The sequence below is a fragment of the Misgurnus anguillicaudatus genome, chromosome 24 (genome assembly GCF_027580225.2).
Source record: "Misgurnus anguillicaudatus chromosome 24, ASM2758022v2, whole genome shotgun sequence".
Classification (NCBI taxonomy): Eukaryota; Metazoa; Chordata; class Actinopteri; order Cypriniformes; family Cobitidae; genus Misgurnus; species Misgurnus anguillicaudatus.
This window is the reverse complement of record NC_073360.2, coordinates 24,273,900-24,300,465: the sequence shown is the minus strand read 5'-3', so window position 1 is coordinate 24,300,465 and position 26,566 is coordinate 24,273,900. Positions and strand designations below refer to the sequence as shown.

Below are 26,566 nucleotides of genomic sequence, written 5' to 3'. Positions count from 1 at the left end.
AGACTCTGCTCTCGCGAGTGTATTAATAGACAGGCAAGCAAATCTATTTTATTATTTGTAACACAGTCTCACCCCATGTCGTCAATATTTGACGACACTTGACCATTCGTCAATATGTGACGGGGAGGGTATACCTTTCGCGTCATTTTTTGACGAACTGGGGACTTCAATACTATTACGTCCGTTGCATTCTCTTCTCCTATTTTCTTACCATTTTCGCGTCGGTTTAGGGTTAGATTACGCAAAATTAAACAGTGTACGCGAAATTAAACAGTGTACACGAAATTAAACAGTTGTCACCTGGCGTTGGGGTTAGAAACAGACAGTTGTCACCTGGCGTTGGGGTTAGAGTTAGGTTTGGGTAGGGATGTCATTATGTAAATCTAACCCTAAACCGACGCGAAAATGGTAAGAAAATAGGAGAAGAGAATGGAACGGACGTAATAGTATTGAAGTCCCCAGTTCGTCAAAAAATGACGCGAAAGGTATACCCTCCGCGTCACATATTGACGAATGGTCAAGTGTCGTCAAATATTGACGACATGGGGTGAGACTGGGTTGTTATTTAAGTATCCGTAGACAATTTTAATAGCACTTATAAACAGTTATATTGCTCTTTGTAATTCGGTAAGGCTTTTCATCACGTTTAGTGACCGAGATTATGACAGTACAATTAAAGCAGCGTGCGTGTGAAACCAATTAAATGCGTGAATGTTGCGGACAATACGTGAGAGTTGGCATCTAACCCTACGTGCAAATGTGCGTTCAAATTTACTATGAGAACGATTGGTTTGAACACGTTAAACAACACGCCATTAACTATAAACGCATAAAACTGCACAGCATTAACCCAAAAAAATAATTTGACGAATTGCTAAATTGTAACGGGGTAATATAGCATAACATGTCATGTTCCTTGCAGTTCATTGATTATGATGACATAAAATAATGCTATCAGACATAAAGGTAATACAAAAACGAATAAATTACCTCATCCATGGTCATGATTCAATAATTCGACGTAGATGCATTGATAGATGGTGAAAACTCATTGAAAACGACATCTCCCATCGTCACCTGCTTTTTCTAAGCATCATCAAGCTTCGCCTTTGTTATTGTTGGAAACTGCGCCCTCTTGTGTTGAAAAAAATGACATACTGGATCTTTAAAGATCGCTCTGAATGGGATCTCTATGAAAAGTCCGTCACAAAAATGGAATAATTACTGCTTTTTGCTCAAAATGTGGTGTTTTTGCAGAAACCTACCCATATTCAAAAGCTGATTACAAAAGAACCACTGAAGGTAGGAAGAAACGTTTTTTTTTTTTTTTTTGAAAGCAGAGGGTCTGTTCTTTCATTTAATATATTTTTATATATTAAAAGAAGAACATTTTCTGGAAGTCATTAAACTTTTGTGAAAATCATGAAAAACGCTGGCACTGGCTGGCAACTTTTTAAAAAACGCTGGCGGCGAAAGAGTTAACACACCAAATGAAAAAACGTGAATCGGACAATAGGTGCTCTTTAAATCCACCCATATACAGTAAATGCTTTGTGTTTTATGGAAAAAAAAGTCATGTGAAGTCATGATTTAAGAGTAAGTATAAAGACAGACAGAATTTTTTTAAGAATTATTTTTAGATAAATTATCTTAAATGGTAAAATAAAAATGCAAGTCTCAGATTCTGGGGAGACATTTGTTTTAGCCCAATGGACGGTAAAATTATAAACAAATTGAGGCATCATTGCCAATAAAACTCTCATCTCACTAACAAGAAGTTCAGTGAGAAAGCAAAATACAGAAGGTCAAAACATTTACATTTAATTTGAAGGTATATTGTTAAAACAGGTCATGGCACATATTATACAGACTGCTTGACTGGAATATCCATTGCTCGTGCACTGTTTTTCACACACATAAACAAAAATGTGAAATTATTTACTTACACATTTTTGCTTTTACCTTAACAAAGAGTTTGACCTTCACTCTGTATAATATCCAGTCAACAAAATAATATACCATAAAAACCAGAATGACAGTATGTGTACATATTTTACACCTTTATTTGTTCTTTACACACATTTACTTTAACACACATGTATTATTAAAGTGTATATTGTGAAGTAGAATACTGCTACCCATTCATTCATTTATTCAGTATAATTTTTACCAACATACAATAGGTTTACGTTCTAATGCAGATATAGAAATCCTTATAGGATGCAGCAACACATTCCTTGATTTTGTCTACAAGGTTACACTGCCATCTGCTGTGAAATACTAGAAACAGTACTGGTTTTATTTGCCAAATAAATTTTTATGAAACCATTCTATTAGGAAGTAAATTTCCTAAGACCAACATCTCTATATCGATAGCACCAGGTCGATAATGATCAGTTTATTTCACACTGTAGGCTACTATATTTACCAAATGCAAAATAATCTTGCTGTGGCCTTTGCCCTTACAGCTTGACAATTTGACTAATCTATCTTTCATATCTTCATACAATACAAATATGCTCACGGTGGAACAAGCAGAAGTATTATTATGGGACTCCAAGAGTCAACACGCTCTCTTTCCCTCTGGGTAGCAGCGGTGAGACTGTTGCTATGGAAACGCAGGCAGCACAGGTTGTCGTTGACTGCTCGGTGGAAAGGTATTGAAGGTTCACTCGTATGTCAAGAAAGTGTCGGGCAGGCGGATCTGAGGATCGGAGAGAGCATATATCGGGTTTGATAAGAAGAGGGGACATGTCGGAGCGAGTCGCGTCATGTGGAAACCTGTACGATACGAGCACGCTTCTGTTGCGATATTGCAACGGTAAGTTTGGCAGCGGCTTCAGTGAGCATGCATAATGAATGTGCGTGCCGGTGTTTGTTTTCGGTACTGGTGTTTATTTTTTTATTGCTGCTTCGATCATTACGATTTTTGTCACGGCTATGACGTCATTCGTGGTGTTATATTGACATTCCACCAATGTTATGGAATTAACGTGTTAAGTGTGCATCACTACGTGCGGAGGATACAATAAAAGGGCTGTTTGTGGTGAATACATTTGTTTAAATTACCGATCAGATTAGGATTCATGGAAATTTTACATTTATTATCGCACATCTTGATGTGTCAGGTGCAAAAATATATAGCTATCATAATATACACAGAGACACAGCCTAAGGAATGATATGAGATATTGCTGTTTACAATTAATATTATATTTATCAGATTTTATTGGCTTTTAGATCAGATTCCAGTTTTTATTCTCTTTAGACACTGCACCTGATTTAGCTTGGCAATCATTGGGCCTTTAATAATTGAATTCAGCTGTGCTGATGGTAATAAGAATGCAATGCAACGAGTTACTTATTTACCAGTGCATAATAGGTATGATGACAAAATAAAAATAAAAACCAAAGCTCAAAATTTATCACATGACTAGACAGAGCAGACATTCTCATTTACAAAGACACCTGGATTGTAAAAATCCATTGAGGATTGAGAAAGTTATGATGTCTTTAATATTAGAAATCAGAGGAAAAAGTTATATGTGAATCTCTATGGAAGCTGTGTGACCGAAAATGCTGCTTATTCACATGTTTTTATATAACTTTCTCATTTTATCAACTATTTGCATGAAATTTTAACAAAACGTTGAATTTTGTTAGTTCTTTCAAATTAAATCATGAACATTTGCTGTTTTAGTCAGAATAGACATCAGACTTTAGTTGGAATGGGCATCAGACCCATGGTAACCAAACGATTCCTGCAGTGGACGTTCTGAAGGGACGTTCACTGTAGTCTATTACCAGAAACATAATATTCAAATATTCGCGATTTATTTAAATACAATCTCCTCCATAGATTTAGATTACCCTGTTTCAGTACCAAGATAAAAGATATATATTGTGGTCCACCTACCTTTCATCAGTGTCCAGACTTTAGTGGAAGCACACCGACCGGTTGAAAGTGACACAAATTTTCAAACAGTTGCTGTGAACTAAAAACACCTCCGGGTTGAAAGCTCAAAATATGGTCGGACTTGACGTATTTATTGTCGTATTTAGTGAAAACCTACTACAACCATGTGACGAGGATTGGATATTGCATGAGACGCGTTTAGAGTTCATGCCTGAGAATTTTGACGCGCGTGCCCGCAATGTCATCATTGCTACATAATATTTATATTACCCCATATTAACATGAATACAGTAGCCTAGATAACAGGCACATCTCTGCTGATAACAATGTTTCGATGGTCAGCTTTAAGTAAACACAATGTGTCTATAGTTTTCATAACTACTATTAGCACCCCAGATCTCAAGTAAATTGTAATTAATGTTTAGTACTATTATGGACACAGTAATGGAATAATAAATGAGCAAATATTATTCAATAGTTTTATGTAAAACACATTTAAAACAACAGAGGGACACTGAAAAAAATTATTCATTGAATTTAATCAATTTTTTAAGGTAAGTGGTTGCAATCAATTTATTTAAGCTACATTTAAATAAAAAGATTAGTAAAGTAAAATAAAATATAAACTTTTGTTTAAATGTAGCTTAAATAAATTGATTATAACCACTTACCTTAAAGAAACTGATAAATGAATCATTTTTTTCAGTGAACCAATGGTTGCAATCAATTTATTTAAGCTACATTTAAACAAAAGTTTTATATTTTATTTTACTTTATTAATCTTTTTTGTTTAAATGTAGCTTAAATAAGTTGATTGCAACCACTTACCTTAAAAAATTGATTGAATTCAATGAATCATTTTTTTTCAGTGTAGTTGGGACAAATACAATATATAAGAGGAATATGCAATAAATGTAACAAATTTAAAGGGATAAATTCATCCATTACTCCATCTCATGTTATTACAAAACTGTAAATTTCTTTGTTTTGATGAACACGAGGAAAGATATTTTGAGAACGTTTTGTAACAAACCCATTCATGAGCCCCATTCACTTCTATATTATTATTTATTCCTACTATGGAAGTAAATGGGGCTCATGATCAGTTTGGTTCATTCCTCAAAATATTTTTCTTCGTGTTTATCAGAACAAAACTTTTATACAGATTTAACCACATGAGAGTGAGAAAATTATGACAGAATTTTCATTTTTGGGTGAACTATCCCTTTAAGCAGCACCTAAGGCACAATATAGAGGCATAAATGAATTATTGTTAATTTATGTGTCGCGTTTCACAATGCGCATCCTTTCAAAGCAGCTTTACAGAGAATTCATGTTTGTACACATAAAAACAAAAACCCATTAATTATTATGTTCATTTCAGTCCTGTTCAAGGAAATTGGGTATTATCACCATGGACTCAACCATTGTACACAGCTTAGCTACATAGCAACCGTCATTTCTTAGAAACATCTATCTTATAAATACAGGTTTCCCTACGGATAGGTATCTGGGTTTAAGTGTCAGTGAGTCTTTATTACACTGTCGGTATTGTGGTCATTGTTTTTCATTGGGTCAGTTTCTGTGACAGATGGTTTGGCTAAACGACAGATGGAGTTGTAAACCGTATATGATTAGACAAAAGTCTACTGGGTCAGAGATTGTCTGTGATGTACAGTACCATTCGGTGTAAAACAAACAATATGTGGTACATGATATGCCATGGGTGTCAGCAGAATGCTTTAGGTCCATGACAGTATATAGATATGAAAATATATATATATAATAATAAAAAATGCATCCCAGGTGGTTTAAATCATTTGCATTTTGGAAACCTTTATGGGTATTGTTGGTTGACAAGCCGGTCATTGTGCTTCCTGGTAGTGCCTGACCGATGCATCAGATAGGTCTGGATTCCAGCCAGTCTGCCAACAGCACCACCAGCAGTTTTATACCGCATAGGGGACGGCAGTGTTGAACAGCATCCTGTTACAAACATCACCCTTCACTTTACTCACAGTAAGGGTGGGGGAGGGATAGGAAAGGGAGGTCCAGACACGGGATCAGCCATCCAGCAAGCGAAGAAGAAGGTGGAGGAAAGAATCTTAACACCTTTAGGAATCCCCTAGAGAGCTAGAGAGGATCAGGCTGTCTGTGCAGGTGATTGACAGGAGGACGTAGTACTGGCTGAAATGGCAGGTAGGAGTGAATAGCAGCTGAACGTTATCTATGAATATTTTAGCAGCAGACTCGGTCACTGATGAGCGTACGGTTTCATCCAGGCTGCTTTTGTCTTACAGCACATCTTCCATCCTTCTTTTCTTTCTCACCCTCTACTTTTGCCGTCTTGATGTCACTTTTATTATTTCGGTTTCTGTGTTTGCCACCTGCTGATGGTAGCTACTTTACGCTTTTGATATCTGTGTTTTAGCACATGCAGGAACATAAACAGCTTTATTAAATATGCACATAGCGTGCAACCCGGTCCATAGCCCTCGGGGTGAGACGAGCAGGCAGTGTGTTTACTATGAAATATGATAATGTTAAGCTAAATTTGGAAAAATGCACAGATGACAAATAGACTTGTTTTGTTTACCATGGCATGGTTATTTATGTAGTAAAGTTTGTTTTGGATTTAACTGAAAACATTCTGATGAAGGTCAGTGAGAATCAGCAGCACAAGTTAGCATTTAAAAACTGAATGTGTTGTTTGGGGATGCTGTCAGCTTTCAATTGCTTTTACATAATTGTTTTGAATTGGTGGACTTTTTATTGATAAATAATGTTGAATAATATTTGCTTGTAATGATGTCCAACAATATGAAGGGTACTCTCAAAATGCATGAATGCCGTTGCATTAGATTAATAAACCTTTGATACTAATCCAAGGATAAAATGTCCCCTCCTACAGAGTATTACTTTATTATTCATGGTGGATATATTTCACATTTGTTTTACTTTGCAAGTGTTTTTGTACTATTTCTTTAAATGAATTGTTTTGGCAATTGGTTCATAGTCTTTCGGGACCACTGTAAATTATAATGGGCTTTTCACTTTCCACTAATGTAATGACTTTTTGGACAAAATCCATCACTTCACTCCAAGTGCATGGTTCTAAACGTTTTAACTTATACTGTTTGTACAAATTCAAAAACTGTCCGTCTCTTTCTTTCGCTCTGTCTCATTCAGATGATAATCTCTCTGCTGGCAGTGGGATGGAAATGGATGACCGTCTTTCCCACCTGGAGCAAAGGGTACAGTTGCAGGAGGATGAGATCCAGCTGTTGAAGGCGGCACTGGCAGATGCTTTGAGAAGGCTGGGTTGCTGTGAGGAGATTACGCAGGCCAGTAACAGGAAAGGGGGACCTACTAAAGGTCAGAGCTTAAAATGTTACATTTCATCACGTTGATGGTCTGGCAGGGTCCACACCAAATTCATTAGGGCCTTTTTGTTTTAATTGTTATTTTAAAATGGCCAACAGGTGTAAGCTTTGCTTAAAGCCAAGAAAATATTTTTTATTTTTTAAGCAACTTACAGTGTAATGGCTGGACAATAACCTATTGAACTTCCTTGTGAGAGGTTAAATTTGCATGTCATCACACCTGTGTTCTTCCGACTTCCTTGTATCCTAAAGTTCGACAAATACTGCAAGCTCTGCCATCCAAGCCTCTGACCAATGGGTACGTTCAAATAAAACGCTTGAGTGGCTATCCATCCTCCCCTTCTTCTCCTAAAAAAGATGCGGTTGCATCTATCAAAAGGTGAGACTTGTCATCTCCACAATTATTTAAAAAATAGCTCTTATTAAAAGTAACCCAGTATTTTGAAACATTGCTTGATGAATATAATATATTCTCACTTTCTTACCTCTACACTACACAGCATGTGTGAAAAAATTGAGAATATTTTCAATAATTTTCAAATGTACTGTACAGTGTACTGTGTGAGATTAGAGCAGTATTACTGCTTGGCCTGGGGGTGGCAGTGTTGAGTAATTAAAATTGGCATGAAGGATTTCCATGCAGATTAAAAGGAAAGTTTCGTCCAACAGACGGCGCTAGAGGTGAACATCTGGGGAATTGAGCTTTGAATGTTATAAAGCCTAGTTTTTATGTCAGGCCATTTTTGTCACCCTTGAAGTAATTCAATTAAATTCAAATGCATGCATTTTACAGTTTTGCACTGCAGCAAAGGAGCTTTATAGTGATTATTTAGTAGTAAAGGGGAATATAGACATACCTGTATATCAAAAAGAGGCTTATGAAATATCTTACAAAGCTAGAACTTAATACTCTAAACTCTATAGCAAACCATAATTTATTCTGTGCTAAAGACGGCACAATAAAGATCTTTGCATTAAAATAAGCAAAAATGCATATTTTGTTCAGTTACAGTACATCATCCTTAATGTATTCAACAATGTATAAATAATAATTTAAACTTGCACAACATTCCTCCTTTGTCGCCTTTCAGTGGTATCATGGCCATATTTTCCTCGGTTTCCACTTTTGGCAACAGCCCTGATGAAAGTTAAAGATTTGTCAATGTTTGGCACCATCCAGATCTAAGAAATCTCAGATATTTTACTGACTTTAGTAACACTGCTGTAAATGTATATACCGCCGTGCTCTTTAGGAGATAAACCCTTTAAGATATGATATGGTAAAATACAACAGTTTTTTAACTGATTAGCACTTATTTGCTAACTGGAGTTAAATATATTAGCAAACATTATCCAATAAATAGGCCTATACAAAACTTTGAAGACATTCCCGTATCTGTTTTTCCTTTTGTGTTTAAGTACTTCTAAATCAGAAGTTGGTTTTCACTGGTTTTCCAATCCTTGTTGTGGTTTCCATGGGTCAGGAAGAGCATGTCAACGGAACGTTTGTCCACTGTGAAGAAAGAGGCAGCAGACTCCCGCATCAGGACCATCTCATCCAGCAGCTCATCTGGTGGAAAGAGAGACAGGTATAGTAATGACGAGAATGCACTGCCATTTATTGAAGAGTAGAGTACAAGTCAAGCTGCATAAAATGCATTAAACTTTCGTTTACAAAGACGTGAAACTCACCGAGTGGTCAGGGGTGTTCACTGATATGCTCACACAAAAATCGCTGCAAAATACGCATTCCAACAAGTTTTATCGTAGTTTTATCTCCATTGACTTGTATTAGATGTGCTGTGAGGTACGGTAGTACTCCGCGCCGGGAACGGAGTTGTTTGTATTCTTGCAATTGGCAAAGGCGGATTATCGCCACCAACTGGGCTGGAGTGTCTATTATTCAACCTCTCAGCGGAAGAAGTGAGGTGTTTGGAAAAATAGGTCCACAAGTTTACAACGAATGCTAAAACAGCTGTTGGAAAGCATTTTTGCAGCAATTTTTGTGTGAGCATATCAGTGAACACCCCTGACCACTCGATGAGTTTCACATCTTTATAAACGAAAGTTTAATGCATTTTAGGAATTCCAGTGCACCTATGCAGCCATTGTAGAGGTGGGGGTGGGGTGGGGGGGTTGATATCACAGAAACCGAAAATTCTAGGGCCAGCATCATATGTCCAAATTTCAGTCAAAACCATTCTATTTCATCATAAACAATCCGAAAACAGGGCTTTAAATGTAAAATACCGAACTTGTCCTTTAATCAACACTTATCTTAATGCAGTTTTCAGAACTATTTTCTTTTAATTAATTCATTTAACTATTGAACTAATAAATTAAACGTAAAAAAAAAAACTATGTAAGTAAAATTATTTATTTAAAAACGGATTACAATGTTAAGTCAGGATGTTAGATGTTAAATCAAGGCAGATTAAAAATAGACTGTGGCTCAGTGTTTTATTAGATCAGTGCTTCCCAATCTTGATCCTTGAGGACCCCCTACAAAATTTGTTGTATTTGTTGTATAGAGTGTGAGTGGCTGTGAGTGTGCATGCTTGTCTGTTATGCTTATACGTATTCGCAGGGCTTAATCGCAATCACGTCGTCAAAACAAATCTGATTGGCTAATAAACACTGAATTAAATCAAAATAAAAGTTTGAGTTTGCATAATATATATATGTGTGTGTGTGTGTGTGTGTGTGTGTGTGCGTGCGTGCGTGCGTGCGTGCGTGCGTGCGTGTGTGCTGTGTATATTTTTATTTATATTTATAATATAAAATATATAAAAATATATATAAATATGCATGTAAATGTTTCTTAAATACAAACATTAATGTGTGTGTATTTATATATATAAAATAATTACATTCAGTGCACACACATAAATAATGAAAAAAATTATTTTGTATGTGATTAATCGCAATTAATCTTTTGACAGCCCTAATTTTAACATATATCAGTGCCATTGTTTTGTCTCAAGATGCACACCAGTAATGTTTTTTTGTATGTTTGTATAAACTACTTAAATGTCCTAGTAAGGCCTAGTCCTGGATTAATTTAAATCCTGTCTGGGAAACCGCCCATTAAAGGGTTAACACTTAAACACTACCTATTTTAAGAGTTCACTACTGTAGCACTTGCCCCCAAATCTAATGTATTGACAAAAATCAACAAAACTTTTGATTTCCTAACGTATCCAACGTTGAAAAACATGATTAATCTTTTGTTGGTACCACAACACAATAAAAGCTCCAGTATAATAAAGGGTTAACTATCCGTTCAAGCAAGTTTCCCTCTGCACACCTGCGGGTTATTTGTACAGCAGATAGTCCTATGTGATAGTGGTGTTTTATCTATGGCATTGTGATTGTTTGAGACTAAACTTTGTGCAGTCACTTGTTGGTTAACACGGTCACCACTGCAACAGCCTCTTGACCGAGGGTGTATCATATTACTGCGTTAAAGCACTCATGGGTGGGGTCACCCAGAAAGGGGCTGTCATGCATAATGAGGAAGTGTCCTGCCATTGGTTAGTGAGGTCCATGTTCCTGCAGGGCTGAAGTTACTCAAACAAGGAACTCAGTCTTTTGCGTGACGGTTCTACAAATCCCAACCAGCATTTAAACTGCGTAACGGAACAGACAACATGAAGAGATCAACAAGGTAAAAAACTTTACCTTAATGGGTTTCATGGTAGATAAGTTTTAGCATGAACCGGCTGATTTCTGCTTCCTGTTACAATGCAAATAGTGGAAGGTAAACATAAATGTTGGGAGCAGCATCCACAATAGCTTCTGTATTGTAGATAAACCAATCTTGAATGACTTTGTTTAAAAAAAATACATGAGATCATGAGCTTTATACTTAAATAGTTTTTTAACAGTCTTACAGTTTTATGCTTAATCTTCAAAAATGTGCTGTTGTAATGTTTGTCGACTTTTGTTTGTTTGCATTGCCTGAGGTTTTGTGCGTGAGTCGTGTAGCCAAAATGTGCATGTATCCATCTGGCTTTAATTTTTTAAGATGAAACCTAGTTATTGTGTTTCCAACTTCTATTGATGTTGACGAAATGTGACTTATAATACGCTTTACTGTCTCTGTTCATTGTTTGTATGGCATTCTGTGCTATTGTACTCATGAGCTATTGATGGTCAACCAGATGTATTAAACATGAAAGTCACAAACACACAACTCAAGATCTGAAGGCGAATTAGATTAAGTGCTCTACGGGAAAGATAATGGTTTGGATGAACATTATGTCCAATAAATGCAAGCAAATGTTTGTATCGCTTCCTCTAGTGGTTTGACTTGATTGGTCGGAAACACTTTGCTTGCAAATCCTTTTCAGTGGTTTTTGCTAAAAAAATCTAGTAAATGCAAATCTTATTAGTAGTAGTATGTGTTTGTTGCATTAGTATATGGCTCTTAGTTTGAGGTCAGACACATTACTGCTATATACTTGCACCATTATATTAAGTGTTCGCTATAATCTAAATGGATCAGTGGCGAAAGGGATGTTTCCAGTGTGTGCTAATGTAAAAAATTGATTTGTTGCCAACCTAGTAGCCTAAAATCAGGTGTGTAGATTGCTCATACAGTAAAACCTCATACATTTCAAATAAATACGATTTGGTTGAGCACAAGATGCCTGCTCCTTAATGAAGGTTTTTGGCTTTTTGGTTAATGCAGTGTTGCATTGACACAAACACAATATTGTTGGAGTGTTTGATTCAACGCCATCCACAATCTGTCAGTCTTTCATTTACATAACAGCCTCATTTGGCCCCTCACACATTCAGCTTTGGCAAAAGATGCTGTTGGCCATCCAACTTGCCTCTCATTAGAATACCAAATAAGAGTTTATCTCAGTCATTCTTTTCATCAATACCAGATTGATGGGTCTAATTTATTATTGATACACTGAAGCTGCTTCAGACAGTCTGTCAGTCAAACCAGTCTTGCATCAGCATACAGGAAGTGAAAAGCTGGTGGTTAGAAAAGGCTTATACAGAATGCACGCACACAAACAAGCAGAAGATGTTTCATGTGGGCTATTTATTGGCAAACAGCCCACCTCGCCCTGCTTTGGTCGTGCAAACAGGCTCTGAATCTGCCTTTCCAGTGCAACAGACTGAGTCTTCTCTCTCCACTGCACGACTCTACATGAAAGCAGAGTAAATAATAAAAGCTGAGCGCACACAAGTCATCTCCTGACAGGACACACAGTCAAACAAAAGTTTTAAAAAATTGTGTAAACATTTTGTTTAACCATTCAGACATTTTTTTAATAAAGAGTCATTTGGTCTATGAAGTTATGAATGAATGACCAACCTTTTATTTTCTGTTTTTGCAGCAAAACCAAAGAATGTACTTTCAATGCTGGTAAGTTTTTGTTTTCTATTCCAACTTGATAATATTGTACAAATCATAGATATGTATAAAGGCTAGATGTGTTACGGCGGAGTCTCTAACGTCATCACCTGGCGGCCATCTTACCTCAGGCAGTTCGCTCACTCGTAGCATTGAGTTTAATGGTGCTGTACTTTTAAATGACCATAACTTGCTCAATTTTCTACCAAATTTGGTTTCTTACAAACGTTAAAAAACGTGGCTATAATTATGGATGATTTAACGTGTTTCATTTTTTTTTATAAGTATGCAGTGTCATAGGTACATCTTTGACGTTTATAACAAACCAAACTGTTTGAAAATCTGTAAAAAATTAAGCAAGTTATGGTCATTTAAAAGTACATGCACCATTAAAACTCAATGCTATAAGTGAGCGAGCGCCCTGTGGTAAGATGGCGCCGAATGCGGACGTTCCACTCAATTGGGCAGCAGCGCGGGCGAGACATCTAGCCTTTATACATATCTATACAAACCATAAAAAACACACAAAGGCCCATCAACCATCTACCCTAGCAACCATTTGGAACATCCTAGCAACAGCAATGTCTTGGCAATCACTTGCAACGTTTTACGTTTTGGTGGTGGCTAGTTTTGCATGAACAAGCACCATTTAGATTTTCTTTTGTAAATGTTACCTGTCTGTAAAACTCAAGTCATTTTTACATTTACTGTTTTCTATAGACCATTTCAAAAGATGTAAACAACACTGGTCCAGAAACACTTCCTGTTTCAGTTTGTGACTGTTTTCTTATTTTACACATATATCATTATCTTTAAGATGTTTGTTTACCTTTTTGACTCAGTTCTATATGTTCTGTTGGCTATATTTTACCCCAATTTTTATCTAGTGTTAAAAAACTGAAACAGGAAGTGCTTCTGGACCAGTGTTGTTTACATCTTTTGAAATGGTCTATATATAATGTGAAAATATAATCTTGATATTGACTGAGTAAGGTCATGTCAACGATTGAAATAATGACTGAAATCAAACTTTAAAGCATCTACGGTAATCTTAAAATTAGCTTTTGAGAATTTAGCCCGGATTTCACAGTTTTATAACTACTACATGCATTGCTTTCTTTTTCATGTAAAGCTGTATAAGTGTAGTTTAACTGTGGTCAGTACAGGCAGAGACTCCAAGTATAAAAGAGTCTGTTCTGATCCCATTATCATCTACATTACAGATGAAAACTAATTATGGTTTGACATAATGCATCCAATTAGGTTCATTTTAAGTGGGTTTCTAAGATTTTACAAACCAGCGTTTTATTGTTTCCGTTTATGCATCTCATGTTTTTGCCTTTCTCAAACAGATGATGGTTACGTGAGGATGTTTCTACGTGGCCGTCCAATCACAATGCATATTCCAGACCAGCTGAAGGACAGCTACAGTCTTGACAACCGGGTTGCCCTGCCGGAACGCAAGCTAAAGCTTCAATGGGTGTATCCTTACTATAGTCTTGGTAATGGAGATGTTGGTACACAGATTAAGATGTGCAATTTCAGTGAATAATTTAAATGCTCACTCATTAACATTTGATTTTAGGACTTTGTTGGCTGAGTCAATAAAGTGTGCATGGATACAGAGAGTTAATTAAATACATGAGAACCAATATTGTGACTTTAATTATGAATTAAAATGCATCACTGAACTTTAGGTAAATGTATTAAATTGAAACCACACTGTAAAAAATTTGCAGCACTTTGGTCAAATCAACACATTATTTTTTGTTACTTTAACTTAAAAAATTAAGTTAAACAATTTCAACTTTAATTTATAAGTTATGTCAACTTTTTTAAGCCAAAACTTAAAATAGTAGGTTGAATTGACTTGCAAAACCAAGTTGGTTTAACTTTATGCTGCATGTTTTTTACAGTGCATGTTAACCTCTTATGTGGCACAGAAAACTACTGCATGGGTTTGCTTAACACTCTTCATCAGGTATGGCTATAGGGGCAGAGACTGCCGTTCCAACCTTTACTTGCTGCCGACAGGAGAGATTGTGTACTTCAATGCTTCTGTTGTGGTGCTGTACAATGTAGAGGAGCAGCAACAAAGACACTATCTGGGCCATAATGATGACGTCAAATGGTAAATATCATCAAGGTTTGATTTTAATTATTCATTTTATATTGATTTCGATATATGACATGACCTTACCTAGTCACTATAAAAAATATCTTGTATGATGTAGAATGATTTTTGGTTTAAAAAAACTAAATCACAAAAAAATGACCTTAGCTGGGTTTTCCCGGCCTGGGCACTTTCCCCATTCATTTTTTTCTACAAATATGTAAAAATGATAGATTTTAAGTTTTTTGCAACAAGATGTTTATGATTATATAAGTAGTGTAGTTTTTGTTAAAAATAAAAAGTGATTTTTATAAAAGCAATCTAGTACAGTAAGTCTGTCTTAAAGGTACACTTTTTTAAAAATATGCTCATTTTCCAACTCCCCTATTAAAGTATTAACGTTTGATTTTTACCGTTTTGGAATCCATTCAGCTGATCTCCAAGTCTGGCGGTACCACTTTTAGCATAGCTTAGCATAATCCATTGAATCTGATTAGACCATTAGCATCGCGCTAAAAAATAACCAAAGAGTTTGGATATTTTTCCTGTTTAAAACTTGACTCTTCTGTACAGTAGTTACATCGTGTACTAAGACCGACGGAAAATTACAGCTTGCGATTCTCTAGTCAGATATGGTTAGGAACTATACTCTCATTCTGGCGTAATAATCAAGGACTTTGCTGATGTTACATGGCTGCAGCAGGCGCAATAATATTACGCAGCACCTGAAAATAGTCCTCTTGGTTACTTTCAATAGCATGGGGACTATTTTCAGCCGCTGCATAATATCATTGCAGAAGAGTCAAGTTTTAAATAGGAAAAATATCGAAACTCTTTGGTTATTTTTTAGCGCGATGCTAAATGGTCTAATCAGATTCAATGGATTATGCTAAGCTATGCTAAAAGTGGTACTGCTAGACCCAGAGATCAGCTGAATGGATTCCAAAATGGTAAAAATCAAATGTTTAACTCTAGGGGAGCTGGAAAATTAGCATATTTTCAAAAAGGGGAGTGTCCCTTTAAACTCCAAAAAAACTATTTCTCTAAAGAGAAAATAAATTGAATTGCAACTTCTACAACACTGCTGTACGACTGAGAGTGAAACATTAATCTGCACCTTTATGTAGGGCGAAAAAAAAACATCTTTATAACAGACAAGGTCATTATTCAAAGGTCCATAAACGGTTAATACAGTATGTTCCTATCATAGTCATATCATCTGTATGATAAAATACATTGTTCTATTGCCTAGCACATTGCAGAAACAGTCGGTGTACTTCGGAAGTTTAAAGCAAATTTGCATGTAAGGGTCAGATCTTCCTTCGGTTAGCCGACTCTTATCTTTAAGATAAACTTATCTTACAATATATTCAAATATACCTGCAATCAAACCATATCGTTTCTGCCTTCCGGTTTCACTCTTTTGTTTGGTTTACTATAAACTATATAGACAGTATGACAAACATGCTTTTCAAAGTAAAACTGAATTTAGTGCAACCTTAATGAATATGCAAAAGTGTATCCAACATTGCAAGTGATTAAAACGCTGTGATTCATGCTATGGTTCCCTGAAGAGAGAGTGATGGGAAAGCTTTTCTGACACGCACTGATCCTAACAATGTCCTCTTTGCAGTTTGGCCATCCATCCAGACATGGTCACCATAGCAACTGGACAAGTTGCCGGTACATCCAAAGAGGGCAAAGTAAGTTAACTATTGCATTGTGGAGTAGTTTGTGTTGATCATTGCTAAAAAGCACTTTGTGCACTTTTCGGTCTGGATAATCAAATAGAAGTGCATTAGAATGGTCAAATAATCTTAATCTGTAACAGAAAAGATTTTAAATGAATGTAAATTGCTTTTTGTTTTCCCATCAGCCTTTGCAGCCTCATGTTCGTGTTTGGGATTCTGTCAGTTTGAATACGCTGCATGTGATAGGAATGGGTGTGATTGACCGTGCTGTCACCTGTGTGGCCTTTTCCAAATCGGTAATAGGTTTTTGCCATTTTTGCATAATAAATCAACATTTTAATTATGATTAATTTTAGTAATGGCCATTGTTAATATATAAGAATAGTTCACAATGGATATACAGAATAAACAATGGTGTTTTACATAGCTATACTATCTTTCCCCTTCCCAGAATGGTGGTGCTCATTTGTGTGCGGTTGATGATGCAAATGACCACATTTTGTCTGTTTGGGACTGGCAAAAAGAAAAACAACTAGCAGAAGTTAAGGTGAGACCGGATGAATGACATGCTTTAGAAAAGAATACTGTATGAATTAGGAAGCAGTCAAATTTACTGTAAACACATTGTGTGTTACATTATGTTTGATATGTACAGTAATAAAGCTAATGTATGTTGCATTTTGAGCATTTGATCACTATAACAGAGCACAAAGCTTTCCAGATAATGAACTCTTTCACTATATGTGTGTTTGCTGGGAAGTAGTTATAAATGTTTCTCTTTATTTTAGAGAAAGTTGAATTGCACCAACCTGTTTTTTAAGGAACATGTAGCGATTATCTTTTGTGATATACACTTGTCACTTTGCAGTGTTCAAATGACTCTGTGCTGGGTGCTGTCTTTCATCCTATGGAGGCCAACCTGATTGTCACTTGCGGGAAGTCTCATATCAACTTCTGGACAATGGAAGGAAACACATTAACCAAACGCCAGGGGCTGTTTGAGGTGTGCAAAATTTACTTATCTAAAATATCTTATCTGACACTGTATTGCAGGAAGATTATTTCCATGAGAAATGTTAACTTTGTGCATTTAGTGTGTTCATATTCTTATCTAACTCTGTTTTTCTTGAATTAAGTGTTTAAGAAAACAGTAAACTTATTTCAAGATTTTTTTTCTCACTCATATACAGATACATTTGCTTGTTTTAAGCACAAATTCACTCAAATTGTATGTTTTTTTTCTAAAAACTAGACTTGTTTTTTGGGTCATTTTGCACATCAAGAAATGCATCTTATTTTAAAGGGAAAGTCATCCTCATGTTGTTCTAAACCTGTATGAATTTCTTTATTTTTTTCTGATGAACACAAAAAATATATTTTAGAAGCACATAGCAGATAGTGACCATTGAAATCCATAGTAGGAAAAAATATTTTGAAAGTATTGTGATAAATGACTAAGAAAATGTTTTGATAAATGATGGTAAGCACAAAGTTGACGGTACCCATTTAATTCAACCCAGTCTCACCCCATGTCGTCAGTGTTTGACGACATTTGACCATTCGTCAATGTGTGGCGCGGAGGGTCATTTTTTGACGAACTGGGGACTTCAATACTATTACGTCCGTTGCATTCTCTTCTCCTATTTTCTTACCATTTTCGCGTCGGTTTAGGGTTAGATTTACATAATGACATCCCTACCCAAACCTAACTCTAACCCCAACGCCAGGTGACAACTGTTTCTAACCCCAACGCCAGGTGACAACTGTTTAATTTCGCGTACACTGTTTAATTTCGCGTACACTGTTTAATTTTGCTTAATCTAACCCTAAACCGACGCGAAAATGGTAAGAAAATAGGAGAAGAGAATGCAACGGACGTAATAGTATTGAAGTCCCCAGTTCGTCAAAAAATGACGCGAAAGGTATACCCTCCGCGTCACATATTGACGAATGGTCAAGTGTCGTCAAATATTGACGACATGGGGTGAGACTGTGTTATTTAATTCCATCATATTTTTATTCCTACTATGGAAGTCTGTGGTCGCTTACTGCTGTGTGTTTACCATCATTTCTCAAGGTATCTTCTTTTGTGTTCATCAGAAAAAAGAAATTCATGCAGGTTTAAAACAACATGAGGATGAGTAAATGATGACAGAATTTTCATTTTAAAGTGAACTCTCCCTTTAAGAATTTTTTGATATTTCTACTGAAAACAAGACAAAACTACTAAGTAAGAAAGTATTTTTTGCAGTGTTTAAGTTTGCACCACTGCTTTAGCATCTGCCAATCAAAAATAATTCCACATATAACTTACCGGTATATTATACTTATATAGCCCTACCTACAGTAGTGCATTTATCAAACCATGTGATTTAATTATAGTTTGTTTATAATAATATTTATTTATTTATTTATTTATTTATTTATTTATTTATTTATTTATTTATTATTTATTATTTATTCATAATTATTATTATAAAGAGCTGGAATAAAAGTGTTTCTAAGTCATTTAAAAAATGTTATTCTCTCTATTTTTGTTCTCTTTTTATGTCTTTTGATTGTCAATTTTAAAGACTGCAGTTTATGATAAATATTTGAGTAGCCTGTTGTGTTTTTCACAAACTAAAACAATACAGGAACCTTAATTGTACAACGCCGCACTGTTTTAAACTCCTTTTTTTAAACATTCCTTTTCAGTATTTGTAATATAATGTCATTGTAAAAAATATAAGTAGTTTAATATAGCTAGCAACTTTTTATAGTAACTTGTAGTGTAGCACTGCAAAAAATGACTTGCTTACTTAGTATTTTTGTCTTGTTTTTAGTAGAAATATCTAAAAATTCTTAAAACAAGATTTTTTTTGATGAGCAAAATGACCTTAGAAAATAAGTCTAGTTTTTAGACAAACAATATACAATTTAAGTGAATTTGTGCTTAAAACGAGCAAAAATATCTGCAATGGGGTGAGAAAATGTTTCTTGAATAAAGTATTTAAGAAAAAAGAAAACTCATTTTCCAAAAAACATTTCACCCCATTGGCAGATATTTTTGCTTGTTTTAAACAAATTCACTTAAATTGCATCGTTTTTGTTTATAAAATAGACATATTTTCTTAAGTCATTTTGCTCATCAAGAAAATACATCTTAATTTAGGAATTTTTAGATATTTCTACTGAAAACAAGACAAAAATACTAAGTAAGAAAGTTACTACTTTTTCAGATGGGTAGCTTGGCTGTAGTTTATCTACTTTTACTGATAAGCAGCTTGAATTATGGCTCAAGCCATGGCCCCTAACACAATTGCGAGTATCTGTTCAGGCGTTTAAAAGTTGAGAGAGATAGCATCTTTCCTGCAAGTGGGTGTGGTTTTATCGCAGACAGCAGACACACCCACAGCACTTGAGTGCAACAAATAATCCTGCCTATTTTTCCAAGATTTTGAAAACTTGTTTCATGTACTTGCCAGTTTTTTCCTAATTCAAATTTGTCTGGTGTGACAAATGAAGAACAGATTTAATATCTGATCCACTTGTGCCTTCATATTTTTTATTCCAGAAACATGAGAAACCCAAGTACGTGCTTTGTGTTGCCTTCGCTGAGAATGGAGATGCGATTACAGGGGATTCTAGTGGAAACATCTACGTCTGGGCAAAAGGTTTTTAATGAACTAATGGTTGCTTCATTTGACTGCTATCTGTGAAATGACTTCCTCTGTATATGACTGAATGATTTGATCATGACCATTGATTTAAAGGTGGAGCCAAGATCAGCCAGGTGGTTTCGGGAGCCCATGAGGGTGGGATCTTCTCTCTGTGTGTGCTGAAGGATGGAACGCTTGTGTCCGGTGGAGGAAAAGATCGCAAAGTGCTGCTCTGGGACCATGATTACCGTAAAAAGAGCGAGATTGAGGTACATTTCATTTTGTGTGTTTTCGTAATCCTACAAAACACTCATAATTAAACCCAGAGAGCAAAGTGGAATAAAATACCCATTTATAAATTTCCATGCAACTTCGAAAATTACGCATGCTGTTTTGATATTATTGTATTCTTGGTATGAAAATGTATTCCAGGCATTGCTTTTTTCTTTATTAGATCCAGATACATCAGCAATACTCCAACTGAATTCACACACACTAGAACATTGTGTACTTGTGTACTTATTTTAGCCGACCTGTACAGATCTGATTGACGATGACGTTCTCTAATTATGTTCTGTGTAATCAGGTTCCCGAGGCATTTGGTCCCGTGCGCACTTTAGCGGAAGGAAAGCAAGATGAACTGTTTGTGGGAACGACCCGAAATGCTGTTCTTCGTGGTTCCTTCTCTGGTTCCCTCACGCCCATAGTTCAGGTATGCACTGGAGGAAATACAGTGTGTTTATGAGAATAAGATTTTATTCCTGTAATGAAGAGTTGTCATTCTTATCCTGGTGTGTATGCATTGTGTTTTTGAAAGGGTCACACTGATGAGTTATGGGGTCTGGATGTTCATCCCAGTACTGAACAGTTTGTGACGTGTGGTCAAGACAAGCAGGTTCATCTCTGGGATACCTGCACTCATCTGCCTCTGTGGAGCAAGACCATTGAGGTTATTACAAACATTTAAAACCATTATCAAAAAAATATGACTTAATTTACTCTGCAGAAAAGCCAGAATAGCCGCATTTGCACTACAGGGCCTAGTGGGCATGCTAATGTTAAGACTTTGGACCCCGTTAGGGGGCATGCACACCGGCGGCTATGTTTTCAATCAGAGGCGGTCTTAAGATAGAGGCATCAGTGGCGGCTGCTTGGGGGCCCCCGACCAGCGGTCATATTAGGGGGCCCCCAACCAACCTAATAATTAAATAAAACCCTTATCATCAAGATCACTTCAAAAGCATTGTAAATTGTATTAATATTCTTAAGGAATACGTTGAAACTTTGAAATATGTCCAGTTCATGTTTACCTGTCACTACACACATACACCCCCTTCTTTCACAATGAAATGGACTAATCCGTAAGGGTGCGTGCTGCGCGCCGCTAAAGATAAACACAGAGTGACAGAAGGACTGGGAGAGTACTCGAACAGAGACGAAATGGGGCTTTGGTGAATCAACCGCCTATTTCTGCTAGTAGCAGCCTTAGCCCATACACTGATAAAAATGATTTTGTGGTAAAGTAAATAACGTTACTACAGAAAAAACTAATTTAAATCTTATGTTGAGGATGTTTTCGTCCTTTATTGGACGTTGTTGAGTCTTAATTTGGGCACAACTTTCTCTGTGTTTCATCAAATGGATGATGTTTGGTGACATCTTATTTTGAAAATTTTTCAAAAACTCTGCAGTAAAAATCTGATAAATATTTGGTTTCAGATTGTTTTGCATAAATCTCTTCAACCTCAGTTCTGATTAATGTTTAATAAAAAATCCAAGATTTTTACTCCTAAATTGCCAATGATTTTTTTTTTAAACTCCAAACTGATTTGGGGAAACACACATACAATTGCTTATTTTTATTATAAAAAGTGATTGTGGACTGGATTTTTTTACCTTTTATCACAGTCTTGGGCATATGAAAGATTAGTAACAACATTGGCTTTGATGCATTGCTAGTTTTTGTGCAGCATCAGATTTAAATTATTTCTCCCTCATTTACTGTTCATGGCTGTTTTTGCCCCATTGACTTATTCTCTATTGGTTTGTGTAGTGCTACACTTTGTATGTTCTCTGCTTTCCATCCTTATTTTGGAGTAAAACAATCCTTTTCTTTTATAAATCGGATAGGGGGCCCCATACATACCTTTGCCTTGGGCCCCCAATTCGCTAAATCCGCCACTGTTTTCAATCGTTTCCAATTGAGCCGTTGTGCTTTTCAAAAATGCTCTGAACTCTCCTTTTTTTAACTATGGGTGAAACGCTCAGCTCGTCAGTGTCACTTCTCACTCAGCCGTCCAATCACAAAGGAGAGGTGGGACAAATATCGCAACAACCAACCGGCGCATCGTCCAATTACTGATAAACCAAGCAGAAGTATCATAGCAACCAAAGCGATCAGCTGAAAAAAGCTGACAAGCGCCTATTGGTTCGTTCACATTTTAAGCGTTTTTGTCGCTGTGTGTTGCTTGTCTCTTTCAAAAGAAGCGTTTCTAAATCTGGTTGTCATAAACAAATCAATAACGTCCACTCCAGTAACTGAAGGATGACGTGAACTCCACATTGGTAGTCGCTCCCAAATGTCGCTCATAATTTGCATAAATTTAAACATTTCTCAACTTTGTCGCGCAACTGGACACGCCCCATTCAGTCGCCAATGGTCACTGTCGTCGGAAGTCGCCAATCTTCCATTGAAATCAATGAGACCGCATCGCTCTGTTACTGCTAGTCGCTGCTAGTCTGAATGCAGATTTGCCTGTCTGCCATTTCAGCCGCGTTTAAATGCTTTGGTGTACACGCCCTCTTACTGCTTCGTTTCTGATATTTATATTTATTTGAATTCTTTGTTTTTACTTTTGCTTTTTTCATTAATGTGGACTTTAGGACCCTGCTCGTTCTGTTGGGTTTCATCCCAGTGGTGCTGTGCTTGCTGTGGGCACTATGACAGGAAGGTATGTTTGCACATGGAAACTCTACAATAAGGTTTGACTTTACAGTTAAACAAAAAATGTATGGGTTCAATTCCCACGGAACACACCTACTGATAAAATGTATGGCATAAATGTACTGTAGTATCTGTCAAATCCATAAATGTAAGATTTTAATAGATTTCATCTGCAGTTTTTTATGTAATTGATGCCAAAATGTGTAAACCTGTTATTTTTTGGCATATCTTACAGGTGGCTGGTGCTGGACACCGACACACGTGATCTTGTCTCTATGCATACAGATGGCAATGAAATCATCTCCAACGTTAAATATTCTCCGGATGCGTTGATTGTTTGTGTGCTTTAAGTCGTTACTTGGTTTCATTCACTTTAAATATGAAATGTGTCTATCTGTCTCTTTATCATACTGTAGATGGGGCGTACCTGGCCGTAGCATCCCATGACAATTTTGTTTACATCTACTCCGTTACTGAGAACGGCCGGAAATACAGTCGAGTTGGCAAATGCACTGTGAGTTTTATAAGACAGCAGACATGTCTTTCTCATTTTTTTATAGGGATTTTTTAACATTCATTCAATACTTTGTGTCTCGCATCCATAGGGACACTCCAGTTTCGTAACCCATCTCGATTGGTCCGTTGACAGCCAGTTCATCGTAACCAACTCAGGCGACTATGAGATTTTGTTCTGTGAGTTGTTTGTTCTGCTAACAGTTTAGCGAACGGAGATCAGATATTATTGTCATGTTGACCTCTATCCTGTCCCCTAAAAAAGGGGAGGCATCCAGCGGGAAGCACATCACAAGTGCAGATGCAGTACGTAACCTGGAGTGGGCCAGCTCTACATGTGTGCTGGGGTTCAGTGTGTTTGGTAAGTCACATAACGTTACAGCTCACCTTAAAGTTCACTTTGGATGTTTTATAGTTAAAAGCAATTTTCTTCTCATTTATTATTTCGTGTTGATTTTTCGTTTCTCTAGGCATCTGGCCAGAAGGTGCTGATGGCACAGACATCAATGCTGTATGCAGGTCACATGACAAACAACTCCTTGCCTCAGCTGATGATTTTGGCAAAGTGCACTTGTTCTCCAACCCCTGTTCCCAGCCAAGGGTGACATTCTTTATATTTTGTCTATCATAGCCCTTGTATCATTTTTCATACTCCTTAACAAACCCCTGTCCTGTCTTTATCCCCAGGCTCCCAGCCATATCTATGGTGGGCATAGCAGCCATGTGACCAACGTTGCCTTTCTCCATGACGACAGTCATCTTATTTCTACTGGTGGGAAGGACACCAGCATTCTTCAATGGGTGCTTGCCTAGCAATACAATACCTGAGCAATCCTGCTGTAACCTCACTGTAGATCTCTGCCCAGTAGAGGGCAGCACTGCTGTGCCTAATAACCTTCTTCACTTTTTCATTCGCCTGTACTACTCTATGTTATTGGGTTTTCCATTAAGTGCTGGTATGAGGCCAGTTTTGTCACTTGTCCAGGTGTAAGTAATGTGATGATCTGAGGGTCTTAATTCAATGCTAAACTCTATAATGAAGTGAATCGTGTACTTTGCTCACCACTAGAGGGTGCAGGAGAATTTAAGCATGAGATGTTGACACTATTTAAACCTATTTAAAGAGTTTTAGCTGCTATTTGTGTTGCTAAAGCATATAGAAATATTTAAGGCAGTTACGTAGTGGGAGTTGTACATTAATATCAGAAGTACATATAGTAATAATGTTGTGGCACTTAGCTTTTGATGCATATACTGTAGGGGTGAACTTAAGCCGTGCTTTGCCTTTTATTTGTTAATAAAGTTTCTCATATAGCATTGCATTTCTCTCAAAATTGGTTTTTTTGATAAAGTTAAAGGCGCAGTGTGTAATTTTTAGAAGGATCTCTTGACAGAAATGCAAAATAATATACAAAACTATATTATCGGGGGTGTATAAAGACCTTTTTATATTGAACCGTTATGTGTTTATTATCTTAGAATGAGATGATTTTATCTCATACACAGAGGGTCCTCTCATGGGAAGTCGCCATTTTGTGCCGTCATGGTTCTACGGAAGTTCTTAACGGACAAACTTTTTTTACTAACTTGTCTCTGACGAAAACATGTTTTTCCGGTGGCGGCTACCGTAGCTTCTCTATGCATTTCAACAAAAGCGAAGGGTGAGCAGTGGACTGAGCCGTTGGTTGCAATTCGCAACCTCACCACTAGATGCTGCTAAAATTTACACACTGCACCTTTAAACTTTGAATTGCATTATGTTTTGAACACTATTAATGTTTGAACCCCGTTGAACTCTAACCATGTTATCTTCAGTGACTTTTTAACAAAAATGTCTAGATAGACTTTATCTGTGTCTGTTTATTAGTCATGGCTCTTTTGTCATCTCAGTACTAGTATATTTAGGACTGCGTACGGTATTTACAGCCAACATTTACATGGAGAAAGTCGAAAAGGTCATCAGATAAGAACCAATAACATAAACAATCACCTGAGCCATTTTAAGATGTTAACATCCTGTCCAGACCATAAACAGAATGACTTTCTCGATTTGTTTCGACATTAATGAGTCACGTTAGGATATTTACTGTAGAGTGAAAGTAATTTATTCATAGGGGTTTTCACAATGGTCTTTTTTGAGGTGCATTTATAGATTTTATCAATGTTTGAATGTTGTATGTATTAAGTGAACTACTGAAATAGCAAAATATAGAACGTCAACCAAAAAAACAAAAGACACATAGGAAGAAGTGGCAATGATATTTTTACACCCCTTCACCTTTTTTTTTTTTTGCTCTCTCAGTGCTGAGCATCACAGACTGAGATCTGGCATCAACTTACACTCAGAAACGCTTCTGTTTTTCGCTTTTCCTAATGTTTAATAATTTATTGAGCACTGCAGCAGTCTTATTTTCTGAATAATGTCCACCACATTGAAATCCCTTCATCCTCACATGCGAAGCCTGGAGTTTTATGCTTGAAACATTGTATATGATAACAGCAAATAAAAAAGTCTTCAAAAGAGGAAATCTTGAATAATTGGTTGCCTAGCAACAGGACAGTTGCTATTGGCTTTTAACACCCTTGTGTGGGAGTGAACATCTACAGCTCTCCATCTAGTCAGTGAGGTTGGAAAAATATCTTATTAATATGAAAGCCCCCCCACCCTTTTTCAAGCAAACACTTTCTAAGAAAAATGAACCGGATGCAGCGTTCTTTACAGCTGGGATGAGAAGCTGTGTCAAGTGTTATTAGACCAAGAATAAACCTCTTTGAAGCTCAATATAGACATGCTTTCTAGTCATTAAAAACGAGGCATCTTTCCAATAAAGCTGTTTTGTGTAGATTTAGCACCTTGAATTTAAATGTTTCCTATAAAGGGAAAAATAATGGATGTTAGAGAGATGGCAAACGTTAATGAAGAGATAAAACTGGATTTTTGTATTACATTTGGCTAGCTCTTTAAATGGCTTTTCTTCTCTTCTCTGAAAT

General features: G+C 36.4%; 1 protein-coding gene across 3 annotated transcripts; it reads left to right on the top strand.

Moving 5' to 3' along the window:
* The first annotated feature begins 2,621 nt into the window (after positions 1 to 2,621).
* eml2 (EMAP like 2) lies at positions 2,622 to 24,897 on the top strand. 3 transcript variants are annotated; one of them, XM_073863526.1, is made up of 22 exons: positions 2,622 to 2,821; positions 7,106 to 7,291; positions 7,552 to 7,678; positions 8,784 to 8,888; positions 12,657 to 12,685; positions 14,026 to 14,155; positions 14,655 to 14,804; positions 16,420 to 16,489; positions 16,663 to 16,773; positions 16,929 to 17,024; positions 17,346 to 17,480; positions 20,034 to 20,133; positions 20,233 to 20,387; positions 20,705 to 20,830; positions 20,936 to 21,067; positions 23,002 to 23,069; positions 23,298 to 23,389; positions 23,482 to 23,576; positions 23,668 to 23,755; positions 23,841 to 23,936; positions 24,046 to 24,176; positions 24,263 to 24,897. In XM_073863526.1, exons 1-22 carry the CDS (start codon positions 2,677 to 2,679, stop codon positions 24,386 to 24,388), a joined length of 2,493 nt encoding a protein of 830 aa, XP_073719627.1. In that variant the 5' UTR covers positions 2,622 to 2,676; the 3' UTR covers positions 24,389 to 24,897. The 3 variants fall into 3 exon arrangements, with proteins under 3 accessions (XP_073719627.1, XP_073719628.1, XP_073719629.1); XM_073863527.1 differs by lacking the exon at positions 2,622 to 2,821 and adding an exon at positions 5,975 to 6,115; XM_073863528.1 differs by lacking the exons at positions 2,622 to 2,821; positions 7,106 to 7,291; positions 7,552 to 7,678; positions 8,784 to 8,888 and adding an exon at positions 10,821 to 10,966.
* Positions 24,898 to 26,566: the final 1,669 nt, after the last annotated feature.